This window comes from Geotrypetes seraphini, chromosome 3 (assembly GCF_902459505.1).
Source record: "Geotrypetes seraphini chromosome 3, aGeoSer1.1, whole genome shotgun sequence".
NCBI classification, from domain to species: domain Eukaryota; kingdom Metazoa; phylum Chordata; class Amphibia; order Gymnophiona; family Dermophiidae; genus Geotrypetes; species Geotrypetes seraphini.
The window spans coordinates 176,464,961-176,483,721 of NC_047086.1; the positions used below are offsets into that span (position 1 = coordinate 176,464,961).

General features: G+C 44.1%; 1 protein-coding gene across 2 annotated transcripts in view; it reads right to left on the bottom strand.

Annotated features, from left to right (window-relative positions):
- SYNJ2 (synaptojanin 2) overlaps positions 1 to 18,761 on the bottom strand; it is a 201,616-nt gene that overhangs the window by 78,877 nt on the left and 103,978 nt on the right. For both annotated transcript variants that reach the window (XM_033937185.1, XM_033937184.1), the window contains exons 6-7: positions 15,435 to 15,496; positions 1,634 to 1,730 (exon numbers count right to left, since the gene is read on the bottom strand). In XM_033937185.1, the coding sequence (XP_033793076.1) occupies positions 1,634 to 1,730; positions 15,435 to 15,496 (159 nt within the window). The remainder of the gene's footprint in view (positions 1 to 1,633; positions 1,731 to 15,434; positions 15,497 to 18,761) is intronic.

The window sequence follows — 18,761 nt, forward strand, 5'->3', positions numbered from 1 at the left end:
ATTATGGTTCCCTTGCAGAGAAGCATGGTCTCAGTTCAAAAATGTTTCCCTTATTGCAAAAGTGGGGTCCCTGATCCAAAAATTACTGCACATACTGGAAAAGCATGGTTTCCGCTTGAAAACATGGCTTCCTTGCAGCATGTGAAGCCAGAAAGCAGGAAAAGAAGCCGCTTCCCTCTTAATGGCGACGCAATGTTGCACCGGGAGGTCTGTCAGATATGCTGGTTAGATTAGTGAAGGTCAGATAATGGAGACTGTACTGTAGTTAGTATCTGACATCAAAGAGATATGCAAAACATCTTAGGGACACTTCTAGGTCTGTTGGAAACAATATAGGTATAAAGGCATACCACTGCGTATCTGGTGGGAATGTCCAGTGGCATCAAATTTCTGGCAAAAATATTCTGATTTCCTGCTCAATACTACTCGTATGCATCTACTACCCATGAGATACAAGGCATTTTTGATACAACTTATGCTGCACAGTGCACAGTGCGTTATAAGCTTGCCAAGGACTGGAGAAGAAGTCCTGCCTATTTCAAGACTCTTCAGCAAAGACTTTGGAGCATTACTTTCTTAGTAAGTTAGCTGCTATCTGATGGGGCTATTTGGACAAGTTTCATGAGGTTTTGGCACCTTTTATAACAAGGGGTGAGAGAAACAGCCAGACTCCATTGAAATAATTGGTATGAGATCATTCAAATTGGAAGGCCACCAGGAAAACAAACTGATGGGCTCTTTTCTGCTACATTATTCTATTTATTTATGTTTGTTCGATTTTTTATTTTTTCTATTTTTAATCTTTGTAAATTGCAGTGGATTTGGATATTGTGATCATATCAAATATTTTAAAGAAACTTGAATAAAACTTCTGAATAGTCTCAGGCAGATTACAAAACATAAATCATAAAAACAGACTACAAATACAGAGGCGTTTAGATGAATGAATATTAATACTTTATGGAGATGCTGACATTATTGTATGTGGAGGTATTACAGTGAATGAAAACAATTTTTATGGAGATTTACGTTATTGTATGTATGTCTTAATATTATGATTGTACTTTGTTAGCTGCTTAGGTGTAAGTGGGTAAGAAATGTTTTAAATAAATAAACATAGCACCAACAAAAATAATCTTCAATATTCAGACAGCAATAAAATATTAGAAAACCCATAAGAGAGTTTTCAGTTGCTTCTTAAAATCATTTGAGTATCAGCAGGCACAGGGGTACAGGCAGCTTAGCCCATTCCTCCAGTCCAGGGGATGGGGAGAAGGGACTGCGATTGATACCATTTGTTCTTTTAAACTGAATACATTTATATTTGTGTCAACTTGTTTTTGTAAGCTTCAAAAATAAAGTGAAAAAAGGCTCCAAAACTAATCTGTGCACTGTGATTTGAGCTATGCTTAATGTTTACATGGACTTTTCGTAATGGAACTGCTAGGCCTGATCCACATGTTTTGGACCAAATTCCAGGGACTCAGCCAATGGCCTGGAAAAATGTGCATTACATATTCTAACATTTTCCCACCCAGACCAGTCCAAATAAATGCAATAATAAATGGCCCAGAGATAGAAAATGTCCAGACATTAGGTTTTCAGGCTGCCTGCCTCAGAGTATGGACTTTACCTGAAAGGCTCGGCTAAGGACTTCTTCTCCTCCTTTACTCCTCAGCATATTCACGATCACCTGCTTGCCATACTGCTCTTTCAAAAGCATAATGTGCCTGTGATAAAGAGAAAAGTTTGACGATAGAATCAGTCATGATTCTCTCAGCAGTCTGTACAAGACTCGGTGCACCTCCCTGCAGCTTGCACTCTGCAGAATTCAGGATTTGTAGAGAGAAGAAAAAAAAATTCTCCTTGAAGGCACAGCATTTTTTTTTTTTTGGACTAACAAGTTGCAAGGTATACACTGTGGTTTAGAGTAAAACAAAGTAAAAACTGCATAGCTAAATCGCAAGAAACAGCCATCTGGAGAACTGTGTGATATCTAATGCCAGAAACCATTTCTAATCCCTAATAATTCTCAGCACTAAAACCAGAAACTAGGTTCAAGCACTGGCTCCAGCACAAACGTGTATTTATAATGGGGATGTAAGGACAGCTGCAGTCATGTTTGCTTTACAGCTGCCGAGAAAAGAAACCCTGCTCTGTTTTGGCCTTCATGACAAAGCAGCTAACCAAACTCAGTGAATATATATGACAGAATAATAAGCCAAGCTTGAGAGAAAAACTCATTGTAGAGGACAGCCATAGATGCAGCCGACACACACAGAGTCTCTCTCTCTCTGTTATTTCTGGCTTAAGAGAGAACTATAAGCATGGATTTCTATGTAACTGGTAAATCTTCTTTTGCACTGTGTCATAAGCTTTAATACAGCTTTTATTGTTACTTCAAAAAAAATTTCCAAAACGGATAGCACTAACGCTAACATACGCTGCAACTTTCAGCCTCACTAACTGACCAGAGACATTATACAGTAACTAGTTTTTTAGCCCGTTACATTAAAGGGTGCTAACAGCCCTTTTTCCTTACTTTTTTCTCCCCCCTGTCCAGTAACACACACCCCTTTTCTCTGCTCCCACTGTCTAGCAGAGTGGTCTCAAATAGAGAATGACACGGGGAAAAAATCCGTCCCCGTCACCGCCCCGTCACCGGCCCACCATCCTCTGCACCGCCCCATCACCGCCGTTCCCTTCACCGCCCCGTCACCGTCACCGCCATCCCTTTCACCGCCCCGTCACCGCCACTGCCATCCCATTCACCGCCCCATCACCGTCCCCGCTGCATCCATATAAGCCTTAGTACTGTAATATTTAGCTTATTCCTTTCTTATAAATCAAAGTTCCTGCTGCTGAACTAGAGAAAGAGATGTTCAGCTGGCAGGGCTTTGTTTATAAATTTTTATCAACACAACTAATATACTATTTTATCCTAAAGCAAAAAATAAATAAATAAATATAATTTTTTTTTCTACCTTTGTTGTCTGGTTTCTGCTTTCCACATCTTCTCATTGAATTCCTTCCATCCACTGTGTGTCTTCTCTCTGCGTCTTCCATTTGCTGTTACTGTGCCTCTCCCTTAACCCCCCCCCCCAATTGGTCTAGCACCCATCTTCTTCCCTCCGCTCCCGCATAGTCTGGCATCTGTCTTCTTCCCACTCTGTCTTCCACATTTCCCTTGGGGGTCTGTTCCTCTCCACCCTCCTTCAATGTCTGTTCTATTCCTTTCCACCACCACCCTTCCCTCCCTCCTTTACCATCTGTTCCTTTCTACTACCCTTCAGCTCCTCTCGCGTGGCCTATCTACCTTCCTTCCTCTTATTTTCATGGCACGTTACAATGTAATTTGTGCAAGCTCGGTCCCTGTCCCATCCCCACAAACCATCTCGCTTCTGTGCTCCTATTTTCTCCATTTCTAATATCTCCCCTATGTATCTGTCATTGCCCCCCCTGTGTCCATATACCATCCCCATGGCATGTCCCCTTTATGTCTCTGTCCCTATGCCCCATGCACATAATTTCCCCTCTTTCTGTTACCTTCCTGTGTCCAGATTTCCTCTATCTTCCTCTTCCATACCAGTGTGTCTCTTCTTTTCAACCCCATCTAGCTTTTTTCCCTCTTTCTTCCCCCCCCCCCTGCTTCTAGCATCTGGCTCACCTGCCAGTCCTTCCCTTTCTTTCCTGCTGTGGGTTTTTCTTTCCGACTTCATCCCCTTGGCCCAGAATCCTTTTCCCTTTCACTCCCTCCTTCCAATTTGAGCCGGGAACACTAGCGATCGCACGGTCCCCGCAGCCACTACCTGCCTGCCCAATCGATCCTAGTGTTTAGCCAGCTCTCTCCCTTCTCCTCACCTTAGTTTATAGGTTTTCTTTTTCGGCGACCTGCACGCTTTCCCAAAGAGCTGCGCACGCGCGGCTGCTCAGTGTTCAATCTTCTGCTCTGCTGCAACTTCCTGTTTCCGGTTGCGTCAGAGCAGAAGATTGAAACTGAGCTGCAGCGGGTGCGCGGCTCTCTGATAGTGTGCGGGTCGCCGAAAAAGAAAATCTACAAACTAAGGTGAGGAGAAGGGAGAGAGCTGGCTAAACACTAGAATCGATTGGGCAGGCGGGTGTGAGCTGCGGGGACCGCGCTATCCTTCATGCCTCACTGCGGGGACAAGACCATTCACCGCTCCGCGGGTGGTGAATGGCCTTGTCTCCGTCGCCGCAGCAACTGCTAGTTTTATTCCCCGTTTTCGGCGGGTGACCCGCGGCTAAAATGCGGTGGCCGCGGGTAAACCGCCACCGTGTCATTCTCTAGTCTCAAACTCAAACCCTTAGTGGGGCCACATTTTGGATTTGTAGGTACTTGGAGGGCCGCAGAAAAAATAGTTAATGTCTTATTAAAGAAATGACAACTTTACATGAGGTAAAACTCTTTATAGTTTATAAATCTTTCCTTTAACAGTTAAAGGAAAGATTTATAAACTATAAAGAGTTTTACCTTATGCAAAATTGTCATTAACTATTTTTTCTGCGGCCCTCACATTTAAAGTTTAATATCTTTCCTTGCTCAAAACTGACACATTCAAATCACTATATTGAAAATAAAATCATTTTCCCTATCTTTGTTGTCTGGTGACTTTATTTTTCTGTGCATTTAACTATGTTTCCAGGGTCTTCTTGTCCTTTGACTGGTTTTCTCTCCATCTTCACTTTCTGCCTTGCATCCATCTTTGGCATTAACTTAATATTCAATTTTTCTGCTTTCTTTTCAAAATCTATGTTTCCATGTCTTACCTTCCCTTCTATCTCTTTCTTCTTCTGTCCCTATTTCCATGGCCTAACATCTCTTTCTTTCCTTTCTCTCCCTCCCTCCTTCCTTCCTTTCCCCTGGTCTGGCATCTGTCTCCTTCCCTCGTCCAACTTTTTATTTCTTTCACCCTGCCCCCTTCTTTCTTTCTCTCTCTATCCATGCCCCCATTTTTTCTATATGTCTGTCTTTCTCTCTCTCTCTCTCTGTGCCCCCTTTCTTTTTTTCTCCATGCCCGCCCTTCCTCTCTCCATGCCCCTTTCTGTCTGTGTCCCGTTTCTCTTCTTTCTTTCTGTCTCTCTGTCCCCCGTTTCTTTCTTTACTTCTCCCTGCCCTCCCCCAAGCCACCACCATTGGGGGAACAGGCCGCCACCGCCGCAATCAGGTAACAGGCTGCCACCGCCGCAATTGGGGAACAAGCTGCCGCTGCCACAATCGGGGAACAGGCCGCCACAGCCACAATCAGGGAACAGGCCGCCACAGCCACAATCGGGGAACAAGCTGCCGCTGCCGCAATCGGGGAACAGGCCAGTGCCGAGGTCTTAACTCTCCCTGGTTATCTCCCCAGCGCGGGGCCAACCAATTCACGCCACCCGATATCAATTCTAACGTCGGGGAGGAACTTCCGGGCCAGCCAGGCAGCGACTATTAAATGAATACTTCTGCTCTGTCTTCACTTGCGAGGCGCCAGGATCCGGTCCACAGCTGCAGACAAGGGAACCCTCGGAAGACCCGTTTTGAAATTTAGAGTTTACGCCCAGCAGTGTCTATTCAGAGTTATCGAGACTGAAGGTGAACAAAGCTATGGGACCAGACAAACTACACCCCAGGGTGCTCAGGGAGTTGAGTGACATTCTGGCGGAACCATTATCCGCGCTCTTCAATCTTTCCCTAAGTACAGCAAAGGTCCCATTGGACTGGAAAACGGCTGACATCATTCCACTCCACAAACAGGGAAGCAGGACAGAGGCTGCAAATTATAGACCTGTAAGTCTCACATCAATAGTGAGTAAAATTATGGAAACACTAATCAAATGCCAATTAGATACGATCCTGAACGAGGAGAATCTACGAGATCCCCATCAACATGGTTTTACGAAGGGAAGGTCCTGCCAATTGAATCTGATTGGCTTCTTTGACTGGGTAACAAAAAAGCTGGATATAGGGGAGTCCCTGGACGTCGTGTATCTAGACTTCAGCAAAGCGTTTGATAGCGTCCCGCACCGCAGGTTATTGAGCAAGATGGGTTCGATGGGATTGGGTGAAACATTAACTGCATGGGTTAGGGACTGGCTTACAGGAAGACTTCAGAGGGTGGTGATGAATGGTACCCCCTCCGATACGACAGAGGTGATCAGCGGAGTACCACACGGCTCAGTCTTGGGCCCAATCCTCTTTAACATCTTCGTAAGAGACTTGGCTGAGGGGCTTCGAGGAAAAATTACATTATTCGCCGATGACGCCAAACTATGCAACATAGTAGGCGGAAGCACAACAAACAAAATCACAGTGCCCGACAGAATGACGCAGGACCTACTCCTGCTGGAACATTGGTCAGAGACTTGGCAACTAAGTTTCAATACCAAAAAATGCAAGGTCATGCATTTTGGTGGGAAAAATTCATGCAGGACCTACACCTTGAATGGTGAGATCCTAGCAAGGACAGTGGCAGAACGCGACTTGGGGGTGATCATTAGCGAAGACAAGAAGTCTGCCAATCAAGTGGAGAAAGCTTCATCCAGGGCCAGACAAATCATGGGCTGTATCCGTAGAAGTTTCGTCAGCCGTAAGCCTGAGGTGATAATGCCGCTGTACAGATCCATGGTAAAACCCCATCTAGAATACTGTGTACAATTCTGGAGACCACATTACCAAAAGGATGTGCTGAGAGTTGAGTCGGTTCAGCGTATGGCCACCAGGATGGTCGCAGGACTCAAGGACCTTCCCTATGAGGAACGGCTGGTCAAGTTACAGCTATACTCACTTGAGGAATGCAGAGAGAGAGGAGACATGATTGAGACGTTCAAATATGTCACGGGCCGTATCAAAGCAGAAGAAGATCTCTTTTTTCTTAAAGGACCCACGGTAACCAGAGGGCATCCGTTGAAAATCAGGGGAGGGAAATTCTATGGCGACACCAGAAAATATTTCTTCACCGAAAGGGTGGTTGATCGCTGGAATAATCTTCCACAACAGGTAATTGAGGCCAGCAGCGTGCCAGACTTTAAGAAAAGATGGGATTGGCATGTGGGATCACTTCATGGGCGTAGTTAGAGGGTGGGTCATTGGTGTGGGCAGACTAGATGGGCCGTGGCCCTTTTCTGCCGTCATTTTCTATGTTCTATGAGAATGCGGGACCTCCATCTCCTCTGCAGCCGCGAGACTGGGGAATAGTGGCAGTTCCACAGGGACGGATGGCGTCGCCGATGGAGCTGGAGGGCTTGCCTAATCCTCAAGTGCTCTCGGCAGGAATAACTACATCAGAGGAGGTGGCTAAGATTTCAGCGAGTGAAGGACAGGTCTCTACAGTCCTTCCTTTGGTAAGACCTGCTGAGATAACTTTAGAGTCTATTTGGACGGCGTTAGACTCTTTGTATAAACTATGTGCAGGAACCCTACCTCAGGTGACTCTTCAAGAAAGGAGATTGGACAAATTACAGGAGGAGTTGAAGGATCAGGAAGAAAAGGTTAAAAATTTGGATCAGAAATTTCAAAGTTTACAAGCTTCTCAGTCTGTTATTTTGCAGGACAGATTACTGTTTACTAGGAAAATGGAAAACTTTGAAAATTATATGAAAATGTTGAATTTAAGAATCCTTAATTTTCCTAAGGTGTTAACAACACCTCCTAAGGAAATGTTTTACAAGTTCTTAAAAGAAATATTCAAATATCCTGATGTCGGACTACCTCCTTTACATAGGATATATTACTTGCCTGTATCAAAACAGAAAACTTCAGGTACAGAAGTTTCTCCTGAATTTCCTAATCCATTGAACTTAACAGAAGTTCTTGAAACTTCAGTGGATGAAGTAATCTGTCGTTCTACTCTTGTGGTGGCGTTTGTCTTTCAACAAGACAAAGAGGCACTTCTTAGACTGTTTTTCAGGCTGAAAGAAGTGACCTTTCTGGATAGTAAGATCAGTATGTTTCCAGACGTCTCAAAAACAACTCAGACCAGACGGAAGAGGTTCCTTGAACTGAAACAGTTTGTAATACAATTGGGGGCCAAATACCAATTGAGATATCCTTGTAAATGTAAGATCCTTTTGGATCAACATTCATATATATTCTTTGAGCCCTCACAATTACAATTTTTTCTTGAAGGAAAGGGAATAACAACTTCAAATATCTCTGAAGGGAATGTAGGATTACTCCCAAAGTAAAGTAGGAAGATGTACTCTACAAATATGGTTTACTGATAATATCTTATTATAAATATCTCTCACAAATGTGAATTTTTCTCCTCCAGAATGTGGACTAATTAAGAGTGAATTTTTGGTTCAATTATGAAAATGGACATTATCCAGATATATTTTTCCTTTAAAACTTGTGGAAGTTCTCTCTTTATTTTCTTATACAAGTAATGTATATGTATTTATATATAAAATGATAAATAAAAAAAAAAAAAAAAAAAAAAAAAATATTTTTATTGAAATTTTAACATAAGAAATGTAAAAAAATTTAAAATCAAGGATATTTTACAATTAAAATGTTACCTACATTCAAATCATAGATGCAATGAGGACTAAAAGCATCTATCTTATTTAAACAATATGAGGCTCATAATAAAAAAAAAAACAACAAACGTCTAAAAAGTGGCCTAAATTGGTACTTGGACGATCAAAAAGCCTGATCGTCCAAGTACCCATAATCAAAGCTGGTTTAGACGTATCTAAAACCAGCTTAGGCCTCTTCCCTGCCTCGCATAGAGCGAAAAGAGGCATTTTTAGAGGAGGGGAAAGGGCAGGAGGTGGGCCTACCTAAATATAGGCGTACAGCAGGTATAACCAAAAGTTTAGGCAGGTTGTCTAATTGGCACTTATACATTTTGACTTAGACCAAGTCAAAACAGGTATAAGTGCTGAAAAAGGGGCCGCTGAGCTGATTGCAGCTCAGCGGCCCCAGCAACCTGCCTACCGTAACTATCGCTGCAGGAGAGATGGCTCATCTCTCCTGCTGCGATGGTGATCGCCCACCCCCCTCCGAACCGCGGCACTTCAGGGTGAGCATTGCGGCACGGCATTCACAGGAGGGGCCTAAGGCGGTTGGCCCAGGCCCCACCTGTGGGCAGGGTTTGAGGCGCCTGGGCCAATCAGGTCCTAAGGCCAGCCATTCGTGGGATGGCTGGCCTGCCGGATGGATGGGCTTGGCACCTGTCCGTCCGGACATCGTTTACAGGTACGGGGAGGGGGATGGGGGGTTGGCCGGGGGGGGGTGTCTCGCGGGTCAGCGGGGGGGGCGATCGGGGGCGATTGTGGGAGGGGGGTGCGTCGAGGGCAGATAGGCCTGGGATCCCTCCTGCCCATATCTTAGTGGGAGTGGGGGATAGGGGGTTCGCCTGGGCAGAAGGGCTTGGGCTCCCTCCTGCCCAATCGTAGTTGAGTGGGGGTGCCGCCAGGCAGGAGGGCTTGGGCTCCCTCCTGCCCGATCGTGAAGCAGCCTGTGTAGATTGCTGCTAATGCTGTTATAAGGTATTCCTGTCTCGTGGTTCAGATGGGAGGGAGAGATGGGTCAGCGGGGGGGGGGGGGGGGGGACCCGCAGCAGAAGGCGGGCAAGGTGGAAGCGCTGCTGCTGTCGGCGACTAGGGCTTATATTAAGACCTACCCCGAAAATCATGCTAAGTCTTATTTTCGGAGAAACATGGTAGTAATTTATATTTATTCTCTACTATGTAACCACTCTGCTTCCCTTTCCCTGGTTCTCTACATCTCTCTGGAGCTCCTTCTTCTTGCTCATGTTCTTTCTATTGAATGATGTTCTTTTTCTCTTAGGCACTTTAGATTGTGAGCTCATTTGGAATAGAGAGTGAAGTCCACAATGCCTGATGTATTTAGTTTTGTAAACCGCTTAATACTCATGTACAAGCGATATATTAAATATAGTAAATACAAAACAGATTAACACAGTAACATAATAATAATATTAATAACAACTTTATTCTTGTATACCGCATTACCATGGAAGTTCTATGCGGTTAACAGATGAAGAGACTGTACATTTACAGTGAAGTTACATTTTTGGCGATGCTACGTTTACATTTTTGACGATACATTTACGGTGAAGTTATTTTACAGCTAGGTTACATTTGCAGAGTTGTTATATTTGCTGTAAGGTACAAACAGCAGTGTTACTTATAACAGTGTTGAATCTGGAGGTAAGTCGAGGTTAGAGGAGGAGGCAGGGAAGAGGGGGGGGGAGAAGTTAGAGGAATTTGTCAAAAAGGTTGGTTTTGATTGACTTCCTGAACATTTGATAGGGGGGGTGGGGAATTGGAGATGAGGGTTGTGAGGTATTTGTTCCATTTGCCCACTTGGAATGCTAGGGATCTGTCAAGGAATTTCTTGTAGAGGCAGCCCTTCAGGGAAGGAAAGGAAAACAGGTAGGTGTTTCGTGTATGAGAGGGGCCTGCAATTTCAAGGTGCTCAGATAGATAGATTGGTGAAGAGCCTGCTAAGGTTTTCAAGCAGATGCAAGCAAATTTAAAGATGATTCTTGCCTCCACCGGCAGCCAGTGGAGTTTAGTGTAATAGGGGCTAACGTGGTCATATTTTTTGAGGCCGAAGATGAGGTGGACGGCAGCATTTTGAATTATTCTTAAACGTTTGATTGTGTTTTTATAGGCTTCCAGGTATATGATGTTACAATAGTCCAGTATGCTAAGATTAGTGATTGGACCAGTAGACGGAAGGAGAGTTGATCGAAGTGGCGTTTAATGGTGCGAAGTTTCCAGAGGGAGCAGAAACATTTTTTGACCTGGGCACTGGTATGATCTTCGAAGGTCAAGCATCTGTCTAGGATGACTCCAAGGATTTTTATGGTGGGGTTGATAGGATAGTCTAGGCCAGGGATCTCAAAGTCCCTCCTTGAGGGCCGCAATCCAGTCGGGTTTTCAGGATTTCCTCAATGAATATGCATTGAAAGCAATGCATGCACATAGATCTCATGCATATTCATTGGGGAAATCCTGAAAACCCGACTGGATTGCGGCCCTCAAGGAGGGACTTTGAGACCCCTGGTCTAGGCCGTTCAATTTCAGGGAAGTGTTTGTTAGTTTATGGGTAGGACTTGCCAGGAAAATGACGGTAGATAGAAAGACCCAAATGGTCCATAGGCACTACTCTATAACTGGGCAGCCAAGTATTCCTGTGCATAACTGCAAAGGGAATATTCCTGTGGGAGGGACATGGGTGGATCAGGAGGTGCTCCCACTATTTTAGCATGCGCTATATAGAATACTCACATTTATGCATGCAACTGCTACATTTAGGTGCGACTATTTACTTTATTTTCTGTAACCGCTTAGAACCTAACGGATGTAGCGGTATATAAGAAATAAATTACATTACATTACATTACATATGGCATAAGTGGTCATGCCTAAAGTTAAGCATGTTACCATGTACAGATCTGGTGCACAAAAGTGCTATCATACTATAGAATACTAGTGGAGTACCCAAATTTTAGGTGTCTATGTTTTAGCACTCTTTAGTGAATTGACCCCAATAAGTCATCGTCAATGGATATCAAAAGGTGGGTTTTTAATCACAGGGTGTCACTGTTGCTTCACCACCACTAGGAGGCAGTACATACAGTAAGCCATGACAAATCAGTTTCCAAGTTTATTTGTTATTTATATACTACCTATCGATGGAGATTGTCTAAGCGATTTTTACATTCAAGTACTCAAGCATTTTGCCCTATCTGTTCTGGTGGGCTCACAGGGAGCAGCGCTGGGCTTGAACCCATAACCTCAGGGTGCTAAGGCTGAAGTTCTAATCACTAGGCCACTCCTCCCTCCCCTAGTAGTCGCTAGGGGAGTAATTCTCTAAAGATGGCACTAACTTTAAGCAGCAAATACACAAACATGAGTGGCATGACACATACACCACACCCATATTCTACTGGGTTGTGCACTGAGATATGTTGGGCACCTTTTTCCCCTAGGACTAGTCTAGTGGTTGGAGCAGAGGGCTGAGAACCAGGTCCCTCTAGGCAAAGGTGGGGGCTCTAGCATTAGACACCAGCTCTAGCTGCCTCAGGTACAACGATTAGATCGTATGTGGTCTAAGGCAGGGCCTTATTTTCCTGAATTCTAATACTGCTGTAAGCTGCATTCAGCATTACTTAAAAAGGTGGGCTGAAATTCCAAAACTTAGAATTTGATGCACTACCTGTCGTGGGTTAAAGTGCAATACTTCCGATCTCACTCAATACATACATATTGAATAAATACACAAACGTGATCTTATGCACATATGCATGCAAGTACGAATTCTCTGGCTATGCACTAACTCTTAACACTGCATCAGGACACATCACTAGAGGTTATTCTGTCATATCAGAGATTGCCTTCGTCATTGGGAAGCACTGCCTTATTTGACAAACTGATGATAGTGAGAAGAGAAGGACAATCCTGGAAACCTTCTTGAATTGGATAATTATTAGCCTGAGGGATCCAGCAGCATAAAGATTTTCTGCATTCCTGTGCTAACAATGGCAGAGGGTTGAATGGGTCAGGAAAAGGATGAGTCATGAGTCTGTATATTCAAAACATACCTCATCTTTTAAAAGTAGGGGTCTACCTATTCAAGCTCAATTGCAAATCATTGTTATCTATTACAATGGTCAATTTGAGAGGGAACATTTGGGAGGGGCATTCCCATGGTTAGCAAGATGGTAAAGTTCTTGGGAACAGCATCCTCCTTGTTAAAAGTCTAAGTCTCTTAAGTGGTGCAAGTGCTGAATGTCAATACAGTTATACAGGGCTGGTGTTGGACATGCTGGGTTCCAGGGCAAAAATTAAGGAGCCCCCCCCAATTCATCTTCTCCCTCCCCACACCTCTGATTTTCCCACCCACCAAATGTCCTCCCATCCAGCAACTCTCCCTTCTTCCTCCTTTCCCACCACCCCCTGGTCCACTAAATGCCCTCCTATCCAGCATGCCTTCCTTCATTTTAAAATCAGCTACTAAAGGGAGCCCCTGTGAGCTGGGATGTCATTCCCTTCTCCACACCCAATTCTGAAGTCCCCCTCACCTGTAAAAATGCAAGGTGGTCACTGGCATGGTAGCAATTCTCTAATGCTGCATGCAGCCTCCTCTGCACTGTTCCTCTGCTGTGCTCCGCCCAAGCAGAAACAGAAGTCATGTGAAGGAAGGGGCGGACCGCGACAAAGGAACAGCGCCGAGGCTGAAGGCAGCGCTAGAGAATTGCTGCCATGCCAGCATCTTCCTTGCATTTTTACAGATGAGGGGAGGGGGGGCTTTGGTAATTGGTAAGAAGGGAAGGACATCCTGGCCCACAGGAAGAGTGGGGTGCCGCAGGGCTTAGGGCTTGGACCCGTGCTCTTCAACATCTTTATAAACGATCTGGACATTGGTACGACTAGTGAGGTGATTAAATTTGCGGGCGATACAAAGTTATTCAGAATAGTGAAGACACAAGGGGATTGCGAAGATCTGCAACGTGACATAATCAAGCTCGAGAAATGGGCATCGACATGGCAAATGAGATTCAACGTGGATAAGTGTAAAGTGATGCATGTCGGTAACAAAAATCTCATGCACGAATACAGGATGTCCGGGCGGTATTTGGAGAGACCTCCCAGGAAAGAGACTTGGGAGTTTTGATCGACAAGTCGATGAAGCTCCACGCAATGCGTGGCGAAAAGGGCAAACAGAATGCTAGGAATGATTAAGAAGGGGATCACAAAGAGATCGGAGAAGGTTATCATGCCGCTGTACCGGGCCATGATGCACCTTCACCTGGAGTACTGCATCCAGCACTGGTCGCCATACATGAAGAAGGACACGGTTCTACTTGAAAGGGTCCAGAGAAGAGCAACTAAAATGGTTACTGTCGCGGGGCCACAATGGTGGAATACTCTCCCCCAATACATCAGAACAGAACAAGATATGGCAAAGTTTAAAATCTTTTTAAAAACTTACTTATTTAAGGATGCTTTTAATCTCTAAATAATAGATGATTAATTATTGTTTACGAATTGTGCTTTGGTAAATTTTATACCCCTCCTTATGTACTTCCCTTTTTTCACCATACCCAAAAATGTAACTTTACCTGCCTCCCTATTACTCTTGTCAGTCAGAATTAGAAAACATTGTTATTTTACTAAGTTTCTTCATTGTATTTTATTGTACCTTGTACATCGCTTAGAAACTGAAATAGGCGATTAATCAAAAACAGAAATAAACTTGAAACTTAAACTTAAGGGGCTGGAGGAGTTGCCGTACAATGTGAGATTGGAGAAACTGGGCCTCTTCTCCCTTGAAAAGAGGAGACTGAGAGGGGACATGATCGAAACATTCAAAATACTGAAGGGAATAGACTTAGCAGATAAAGACAGATTGTTCACTCTCTTCAAAGTAGGGAGAACGAGAGGGCACTCTTTAAAGTTGAAAGGGGTTAGATTCCATACAAACGTAAGGAAGTTCTCCTTCACCCAGAGAGTGGTAGAAAGCTGGAACGCTCTTCCATAGGGGAAAAACACCCTCCAGGGATTCAAGACAAAGTTGGACAAGTTCCTGCTAAACTGGAACGTACGCAGGTGAGGCTGGATGCATTTAGAGCACTGGTCTTTGGGGCCGCCGTGTGAGTGGACTGCTGTGCACGATGAACTACTGATCTGACCCAGCAGCGGCAATTCTTATGTTCTTATGACCCCTCCCTGGACCAGGTAAGTATTAATGATCCAGGGAGTCCTATCCAATAGCGCTTGGCTTGAAAGAATACTTTCTGATAAATAACAGGATATGGAAGCAGGATTCTAGCACTTGGCAGCCCTCCAGTGTAAATTTATGAGACTTCTGTAAGGAGAAAGTAGGGAGAACGGTAGATTTATCTATTATACTCACAGGGAAGCTTTTAATTTACAGGTAGGCAAGTGTGAAATGTTCAAGAACATAGCTATATTTCAAGTCACTGGTACAATATCTATTGTTGGTCAGTAATTAAACTGAAGTAGTGCCAATTCAGAGCACCTGCGTCAGTGTGCTAAACTTGTCCTGCATGGCAACCAATATTCTCCCCTACTATGGCCTCTAGACACCACTACTGAGAGACACTATACAGTACAGAGCTAGAATAGGTCCCTAATTATCTAACGTTTCTACAATACTCCATAATCTAAACGTTTTTTCACTAATTTACCACAAAAGCTCTTGTTTTTTTGCACTCACTTAATCTCAACTACAAATGTACTGGTTTCCAGTGCTGGGAGGCCACAGGGGGCAGGCACATAGCACTGTCAATAAGTCAGTAGATTTTGCTCTTATGAACATGGTCACCGCAGTTTTTGATCAGAATGAAGTCCCACTGCATGTGACAAAAGATTATGAAGAGCATTAAGTTGAAAATGAAACCGATTCGTGGTCACTTATTGTAGTTTCAACCTACCTATCAAAAGCTGGAGCGTTGGCTTCCAGGCCTCGGGTCAACTTCAGGTGATGAGATCCGACCTTAAAAGAAAAGAGACAACACAGAGGGATCTCTGGTTACTAGGATGAATAAGAAACATGACAACACCAGTGTCCGGGAAATGTGTGCAGCAAGAAGGCAGTTCATGGCTCCTACACAGTGCCGGTGCCAGCAGCAGGAAGCCATGAAGTTCTCTGGTACATGCCAGCTGCCATGCTACCCAACCAAAACCTTGCCCCACCCTGCAAGTGAAGATGAATCAGGAAGCTTCAGGAACCTGCTAAACATAACCCCTGAAAATATTATTCATTTGGGGTTCTTTAGAACTGTCACAATTGGCAGGCAGGTCTTAAAGCAAAACTATTAACCAAAGGTTCTTTGGACAATTTCTTTCCAGTAAAACAAAAGATCTGATTGAAGTCTACAAAATTCTGAGTGTAGAACGGGTACAAATGGATCGATTTTTCACTCTGTCAGAAATTACAAAGACTAGGGGACACTCGATGAAGTTACAGGGAAATACTTTTAAAACCAATAGGGGGAAATTTTTTTTCACTCGGAGAATAGTTAAGCTCTAGAATGCATTGCCAGAGGTTGTGGTAAAAGTGGCTAGCGGAGCTGGTTTTAAGAAAGGTTTGGACAAGTTCCTGGAGGAAAAGTCCATAGTCTGTTATTGACAAAGACAGGGGGAAGCCACTGCTTGCCCTTGATTGGTAGCATGGAATATTGCTACTCCTTGGGTTTTGACCATGTACTAGTGACCTGGATTGGCCACCGTGAGAACTGGCTACTGGGCTTCATGGACCATTGGTCTGACCCAGTAAGGCTATTCTTATGTTCGTGTAGAAACCAAAGACAGCTTCTCAGCTCCATGGAAAACTAAGAACTAATGGTCCCATGAGCTGACATTAGGCAGGAAGGCACCAGCACACACACAATATGGTCACTGCCTAAAGATTTAAATTGGCAGTGTCTGTACCAGGTTCCATGGATTGACATCAGTACTACAAAAAAGCCATTGGTAACAAAGCAAAATGCTTCACTAGACCTCAAGAGATCAGGCATAGGTAGGCCCGAAGGGATCCTGGGGTGGGGAGCTGTAGTTGTCGGGGGGAAAGGGGGATTGGAAGGGCTTGCCTGGTAATTGGGGCAATATTGAGAGGTGCATCAGAATCTTGGGGGGAGGGGGGGGACGGACAGAGTTTAATTCAGACCCATATAAGACCTGGCCATTGGCACAGCTGTATTAGCCCCAGATATTCAATGCTGAGGTCCAGATATGGCCTGGGATTGGATATCTGGGGCTAATTCTGTCTGTGGCACTTTAACAAAATGCTGACCACTGCAGGCTGAATATCAACAGAGAAATTTAAGACTATGAATGCCCTTTGTAAACATGTCCGAGAGCCATTGGAGAATCTAAGAATGGCAGCTAATTGCCCAATATCTGCTTCTGAAAGTGCTCATCCTAACCTTGCTAATTTACCTGTACTAAACAGCATCTACTTTTGGGTCATGGTTTTGATATACCACTTTTCTGTGGGAACAATCAATACGTTTTATATATACTACTAGTGTTTAAGCCTGTTAGATTAACGGGTGCTAGAATATATGTTCAGACTTAAGAGTTAAAACAATTTACAGTCTGTCTCCTTGGTAACTGTCTATCTGTCTCATTGGCTGCTGTATGTCTCTCTGTCTTTTTTTCCTATCTCTCTCCTTTTGTGTTTTTCTGTCTGTCTCCTTGGCTACTGTCTGTCTATCTGTCTCATTGGCTGCTGTATGTGTCTCTGTTTGTTTGTTTTTTTGCTATCTCTCTCTCGCCTTTTGTGTTTTTCTCTCTGTCTCCTTGGCTACTGTCTGTCTATCTATCTCATTGGCTGCTGTATGTGTCTCTGTCTTTTTTTCCTATCTCTCTCTCGCCTTTTGTGTTTTTCTGTCTGTCTCCTTGGCTACTGTCTGTCTGTCTCATTGGCTGCTGTATGTCTCTCTGTCTTTTTTTCCTATCTTTCTCCATTTGTGTTTTTCTGTCTGTCTCCTTGGTTACTGTCTGTCTATCTATCTCATTGGCTGCTGTATGCCTCTCTGTCTTTTTTTCCTATCTCTCTCCTTTTGGTTTTTTTTTTTTTTCTGTGTGTCTCTCTCTCCTTGTGCATTTTTTTTTCCTTTAAATCTGTCTGTCTAGCTCCTTGTCCTTTTGTGTGTTTGACTACCACCTTCTGTCTGCTTGGCCAGCCTCCTGCAAATGAACAGCCTCACTCTCAGCCACGATTCCTTCATCTGCCAATTCCTTTATTCTTTTTCCTTCCAGTGACCTTACAGCTTCTTGCTCCTCAGAGACGACGACACAGAACCTTCTGTTTTGCCTTCCTTTTCAGGACTATCTGGGCTCCGGGCTCGCCCACCTCGGCCTTCAGCCGCCGACAGCCGCCGCAGCCTGCAGCCGCCGACATCTGTCGTGCCGACATCCGCCTCAGGAGGGGAGAGAGAGATACATGCGCATGTGCACTCCTACCTGCGGTGCCCTACAGCGCACGGAAAACAGGAGCATGCAGATGGGAGTGCGCATGCGCAGCTTAGGGTTTTATAATATTAGATATGCAGATACTTTTTCTGTCCCTACTGGGTTCAGAATCTAAAATATGTACCAGGGTCATTGTCTTTTTTTTCAGCAAGATACTATGCAGATTGTTGAGAGGAAAAATCTATTCATCCACACATACACCCCTCAAAGATACCCAAGTTTAAATAGCTGTTTTCCCCTCTATAGAGTGGCATGTTGAAAGCATGGACAATAGTGGAATATAAATCACTATTTAAACTTGTGTATCTTTGAGGGGTGTATATGTGGATGCATTGTCTTTTTTTTTCCAGGTTTTAACTAGATAAAGTGATTTTTCTTTTTACAAGATTTCCTGGAAGACTTTACAACCACTGTTATATAGAAATGAGGTGATTGTGAAATGCCTTCACTTCTTGAAAACAGCATGTCAACATACCCAGCTTACAAGTGATACTGTTGCAAGAGTGCCAGGGAAATTGAAAGTAAAAACAAGTTTCACGCATGTGTGTTAACAGAGAAGAGGTTGTCGGAGCCCAGCAGTGCACCCCCATATTATTATGAATCAATGGGGGGAGGGAGGCAATCACAGCTCAGCAGTGTTCCCCGTATTATTATAAACCAATCAGGGAGGAGGGGAGAAGGTTATCATTATCCAGCAGTGCACCCCATATTATAGCCACATAGTAAAATGACAGCCGATAAAGACCTGAACGGTCCATCCAGTCTGCTCTATAAATTACATG